The sequence below is a fragment of the Sinocyclocheilus rhinocerous genome, unplaced genomic scaffold (genome assembly GCF_001515625.1).
Source record: "Sinocyclocheilus rhinocerous isolate Xijiao unplaced genomic scaffold, SAMN03320098_v1.1 scaffold2798, whole genome shotgun sequence".
NCBI lineage: Eukaryota > Metazoa > Chordata > Actinopteri > Cypriniformes > Cyprinidae > Sinocyclocheilus > Sinocyclocheilus rhinocerous.
Window position 1 is genome coordinate 131,746 of NW_015638096.1, and position 6,631 is coordinate 138,376.

Genomic DNA, 6,631 nt, shown 5'->3' on the forward strand with positions numbered 1-6,631 from the left:
TTAAAATGTAATTTATTCCTGTTATGCAAAGCTGTTATGTTTTCATATTTTTTAAAATAATGTTTGATTATTAATATAATACATTTTATTTTATATACTTTTATATATGATTTATTTTATATTATTTTTATTATATAAATTAATTATTACATAAATCACTTTTTAATTTTAATTTCTAGGAGTGAGAGAGAGAGAGAGAGAGAGAGAGAAAAAACAATTTCTTATTACCACATTTTTACCACTTATTATTATCAATATTGAAAACGGTTGTGCTGCTCAATATTTTTGGGGAAACCAAAGTTTAAATGAACAGCATTTATTTGAAATAGAAATATTTGTAACATTATAAATGTGTTAACTGACAATGCATTCTTGCTGAAAAAATTTAATTTATTTCAAATACAAAAATCTTAACATACTGAAATAAAAAAGATATATATATAAAATACACACAAATGTAAAATGTATTTTTATATTTATATATAAAATATATAAAAATAAATTCAATAAATAATGTCATTAAATAAATACAATCAAAGTTTAAGGCTGAGTGTGTGTGTGTGTGCGTGTGTGTGTCTGTCAGTCACGTCCAAATGAGTGTTTATCAGCGCTAGAGACACATCACTCTCATGAGACAAAAAGCAATACTGCTGCAAACAGCCATGCTGAGTCCAATAACAATATGCAATTAGTTTAGAACCAAAACAGCTTTGTTTTGAAAAAAGACGATTTTTGAGGCAATGATTGCTATTGTTCAGATTTTTCATATTTTTAAATTACTGCCATGAAAAAAAAGAAGAAGAAGAATTAAAATGATTGGTCCCTCTAACTTTTATTGCTATGGCAACACCGCAGGCCAAAGCCCATCAAGAGCGCTGTGTAGAATTCCTCAACCACACAAACACTCGACCGTGTGAAAACTGCTGCCAGTCAGATGAAAAATAATAACAGACCATATGCATCAAAACTAATCCAAAGATGAGCCTTATTCTATTCATATGACAATGTGCCTTATTTCTTTTTAATTAATAAAAAATAATTATATGTCAATTTGTTGATGTCTGAGCAAGTATTTGGGTGTATTTTAGACCTCAGACATTCCTCTGAGGCTTAAAATATTAAACATCATAAGCAAGATCTAATAAAGTAAATATTACTCCTCCAAAGCGACTGCTTTAATTCCTAATGAATTATTCACTGTCCTTGCAGCTATATGCTCTGAAAGAGACGACGACAGCATCCAGCAGTTCAGAAACCCTTCATTTCACATTCCGACCAGCAGAACTGTCTCTACCTCAGGTTCAGCCCAGATCTGATCCGCTTCCGTCAGTCCGGGGCGGATCGGGACAAAGATGTGAGGGGAGAGAGAGACTGACAGACAGGGTAAGAGGGCTGTGACACTAGATTGGCTGGTGATTGTGTTGTGCCGTACGCTCTGCGCTGTCTTTTTTATGCCAGCATCAGTATTCAGCACACAACCTACTAAACACAGCAAATGGGGCTTCAGAAGACTGACAGGACTGAGTCTGCCGCCACACGGAGCTCAATTACCCTCAGAACGAGGCGACGTCTCCAGAGTCTTCTTCACCGACACGCTCTCTCAGTCTCCTTCGGTTCATTTGTGTCCTTTCCCACATCCTTTTTGGTTCACTTTTTTCCTATTTCTAAAACATATTATATTCTTTGACTTAATAATTGAATACCTTTTAAAACATGTATAATGAGGACGTAACAGTCACACCAACCTTATATATATTACTATAAATAGATAATTGTATAAATAATTTAATAATTGTAAAAATAAATGGTTTAATAAAAAATATTTACATTATTAAAATATTTTTGATTTTTTGATTTTTTTATGGTAACCCAGAATTTTTACATGACTACTTTCCCCCTCTCATTTTCACTACCTTTTGGAACCTTTAAAACCTCTATATGTAAATTACCTATGTTATGAATTGGCTAATAATAAAGTATATTTATTTCCTCATGGTTCTGACATCATATCAGGATTAACCAGCGACATACAGTAGTCTCAGAAAATCTCTATTTCCATTATGTCCTTTTAAGCAAAACCTTAATATTCAGAGTTCAGTGGTGTCAGATGATTGTCTAATGATTCATGGTGGTGCTTAATGAATATTAATATGCAGTAACCTTTGGCATGGGGAGAGGAACAACACATTGTATTTGGAGGCGTACAGGTGTCGTGCTGAGCTGACAGCCACTGGCAGAATAAGGAACAAGCTCCTCTCAGCATGAGCACAAGCCATTAGCACTCGCTGCTCATCAATCTCCAGACCAAACTAGAACCTGTGCATCTGCAGTATTTTTTAAATTAGCCAAAACATGGCTTTTCAGGAAACAGGATGGTGCCCCTTTAGGACAAAACAGCTAGAAACATAATTAATATTCAAACATTTAAAATTTGAATGTGCAGAAACTAACTTGATTTGTTTTGCTAGTCACTACAAGTGGTGTTTGACTTTATACTGATACCTGCATCTGCATAAATGGAGCATCAGTTTCATTGTAGAAATGCAGTAACTACTGAAAGTGAGCAAGTACTTCAAAAATCTGAAAAGAAAAATATTTTATGAAAATATATAAATATAAATGTGTGTGTGTATGTATGTATGTATGCTAACATAGTCAGAGCTGTCACTTCATCCAGCCATTCATTCAGCTGTTTAATATTCCTGTCAAGAGCTCTGAACCGTCCAACCTCATGCAGAACTCAGAGAAACCACCGAATGAACCTGTGGGCGCACAGGTAACCCGCCAGCAGATACAGCCGCTCTGATGTCCTTTACTACTGACCATATTGTTGAAATGGCCTGATTTTCAGCTATCGCTACTGCCTTTTGTTATTAAACATACTGTTTGTTTGTCTCTCAGATGGAAAGGGATTCCTATGATTTGCTGTCACATGACGCTCTCTCAAAGATACTGCCAGTGTATCTTCACCTCCTCAAAAAGCCTAAAACTCAGACCAGGACAGAATCTGTACCACAGAAAAAGTCTCAGCTCAACCGAACATTTGATGTTCATTCACCTCTCAAAAGGTAAATGAGTATCGCATGATGTTTACTACACTCATCAACAGTTTTTGGCTTTGATTCGAACCTACTGTAATTACATTTATTTGTTGTGCAGGTGAAGTCACTGAACATCAAACTAAAGTGAGTAACAAAACTGTAGATTTCTATTATGTCTGTTACTGCTAGAAGTTTCCCAGAAGTTCTGCGTTTCCTCAGAAAGACTTTCATTCTTCAGAACCAGACTTTTAGCTACTGGCATAAAATCTGGTTCACTCTCCATCTTAAAAGAATAGTTCACCTAAAAGTGAAAATGTATTCACCCTCAGGCCATCCAAGATGTAGATGAGTTTGTTTCTTCATCAGAACAGATTTGGAGAAATGTAGCATTGCATCAGTTGCTCACCAGTGGATCCTCTGCAGTGAATGGGTGCCGTCAGAACGAGAGTCCAAACAGCTGATAAAAACATCACAATAATCCACAAGTAATCCACACCACTCCAGTCCATCAGTTAATGTCTTGTGAAGCGAAAACATGCGTGTAAGAAAACAAATCCATCATTAAGATGTTTTTAACTTCAAACATCCAAAATATGGCCAGAAGTGTTGTCATCTCACATCAAAATCTACTGACATATTTGTTTAGAACTGTTTTGGACTGTTTTCACCTGTAAACAGTGCTTGATCTGTGCATAGTTCTCTCCTGATTCAGACAAGATTACTTTTTCGCTAGAGAAAGCAATATTATAGATAGAGGACTCATATTTTAACCAGAAGCAATGGTTTGAAGTTAAAAACGTCTTAATGATGAATTTGCTTGTTACAAACACACAGCTTTTCGCTTCACAAGACATTAACTGATGGACTGGAGTGGTGTGGATTACTTGTGGATTATTGTGATGTTTTTATCAGCTGTTTGGACTCTTATTTTGACGGCACCCATTCACTGCAGAGCATCCACTGGTGAGCAAGTGATGTAATACATTTCTCCAAATCTATTTCAGTGAAGAAACAAACTCATCTACATCTTGGATGTCCAGAGGGTGAGTTCATTTTCAGAAAATTTTCATTTTTGAGTGAACTATTCCTTTTAGCCCAGAGTATCCCTCACTTTTGACGTGAATACAGCGAATGCGTAATGCTATATGCATAGCCCTTCAAAGTATAATCCATTCAATAGCGTGCACAGACATATGTGCTAGACACATGAGCATTAGAAAGATTCTTGTTCAGAGTTTGCGCTGTTTCTCTCCAGAAGTCATGAGCGATAAAAATGGCTTTGTACTCATTTAAATTAGAGAATAACAAGAATCTCTTAACTGATTCACACAAGCACTCGTCAACGCAGGCGTCTATTGTTGTTGCATCTCCTGTAGTTTTTGTTGTTCTATCTCTTTTGTTGCTATTTTGACTGCAAAACAGTAGGCCACTAACTAACTAACTAATTAGTGCAAGGCACGTATGCGAGCTGAGAGTAAAGAGTATGCGCACTTAGAAAAATCGGGCTGCACATGTAACTGTGCTGCTGCTGATATTTATGTCATATCCTAGCGTACACATAAAAAAGTATACTTTATTCTGTAGTTATTCTTAATTAATTTTCACACAACAGAAATTCAAATTAAATCCCTGAGGACCATCTCAAGATGACCTTTATATATCTGCAGTGTTCATCCTACAGTATGAACGTTTGATGAAATGGAAGGACTATATTGGCTTTTCTTTTCTCATCATGACTGAATCACCGCAAAGCATCCCGCAGAGAAACAAAGAGAGAGAGAGGCAGGCCGGCCCATATGTGCTTTTATAATGTGATTGTTCGGAGCAACAATACAGACTACGGAGGGCATGCGGGGACCAATCTCTCTCTCCATTCACTCTTTCATTGGGTTGAGATGATTCCCTCCGTCTCGTCCCCTCCGCGGGCCCCATCTCATCACCGATCATCATTCTCACCTTGCATGGTGTGCCCTTTCAATTAAGCGCTCAATTTCTTTCAGACGACCCCAGGGAACCACAAGCACACTGGCCCAGATTGGAATCGCCTAATCGGTCCCTCTCCCGCCCCTCGCGTTTCTACACACCCGACCCCCCATGTGTCTCTCCGACGGACCCCCTTCCTGAATACAGTGACCCTGAGTGAAAAGCAGACGCCTCGTGGCATGTTACATGACGTACGACATACGACTATCACAATAGCACACAAGGATGCCTGGAAGTGTGGCACATCCCACAATGCCCCTGGTCTGCTGTTTGTTTAGGACAATGCTAATGTCTCAATGCAACTGTTCAGTGCTATAGAATGAACTATTCTAAATAAAGACATGTCGACAAATTTAGATATGCCAAAATGACCCATTCATCCTAATTGTGAGTACCCTTGTTAAAAAGAGTACTTATTATGGAATAAATATACTTAAAGTGTGAACTGAATGTAATGTTTTCAGGCACTTAATTGCATGTTAATTGAAATGGCATAACATGTATTAGAGTTTAAATTTATATTAAATGCAATTAGTTGTACTTAAGAGTGTTTTTTATATACTTAAGTTGAACTTAAGTACATCTTTACTTTATTGTCTTAGAAATATTGTTTATATACATTTATAGTAAATTAAAATATACTTTCATGTCATTTCTGTTTAAACGTGTATGTCATGTATTTATTATAAAACTAACACTTTAAATGATAATCAGTGTGCTTTAGTATGTTAGTAAACCAATCAAATTAAGTTTACTTCTTTAAAGCACAATAAAAGATAAGTAAAACTTTTGCTTTGACATTTACAGGGTGCACTTTTTAAAAGTGTACTTAAGTGTGTTAGGAAATATACTTAAGCGTGTCATGAAAATGTGTCTCTTTAAGTACACTTAAGTAGTCTTTTATTTAATTAATATTATATTATATGCAAGTACGATCTTTTTAAAATATACTTTTAAGATTTGAAGTACACTACAAGTACACATTCAATACAATTACTTATTTTTCACAAGGGTATATGACTGTGACTCTATGATTTTAGCTCTATCTAGCTTTATTTTAGGTGATATGTCTGCCTGCACATTTTGATCATTGTCCAGCAGTTTCAGAAAAGAGATTCTGGGGGAAAAAATACCTTTCACTTGGTGGATTTCATCCAAATCCCGTCTATATCCTCTGTGTACCACTTGGGCTTCAGTATTTGCCAGAAACTACAGTCCCAGGATTGATTACTTTGTACTAGCGCTATAGTGAAGCCTTTTCAGCCTGACTGATAGTAGGACAGCGGCTGTTTTAACCCAACCACTCTTTAAAAGTGACAGTTTTAGGCTATTTGTCTTGCCTTTTAAAATGATTAAATGGTTTAAGCAAAGCATTCCAATGAATGTTAATTAGGCAGATTGTCGAGTTCAGTCAAATGTCGCATCCAAACAGACTGATGTTAATCCTGTTTTGGCGAGGTGAAGCCCTCAGCATCTCGACTGGACATGTGACTTTGATTCCATCTAGTGGCGGCAAACTGCAGGGTGGCGCCATATTTAATTTTTTTTTTTTTTTTTTTTTTTTAAAGGGAAGAAGAATTGGTTTTTTTTTTTTGAAAAAGTTAGTT

General features: G+C 36.2%; 1 protein-coding gene across 1 annotated transcript in view; it reads left to right on the forward strand.

Moving 5' to 3' along the window:
* The first annotated feature begins 2,731 nt into the window (after positions 1 to 2,731).
* LOC107749607 (coiled-coil domain-containing protein 33-like) overlaps positions 2,732 to 6,631 on the forward strand; it is a 10,889-nt gene continuing 6,989 nt past the window's right edge. Inside the window, exons 1-2 of the mRNA XM_016564779.1 lie at positions 2,732 to 2,776; positions 2,902 to 3,068. Coding sequence (XP_016420265.1) covers positions 2,732 to 2,776; positions 2,902 to 3,068 — 212 coding nt within the window. The remainder of the gene's footprint in view (positions 2,777 to 2,901; positions 3,069 to 6,631) is intronic.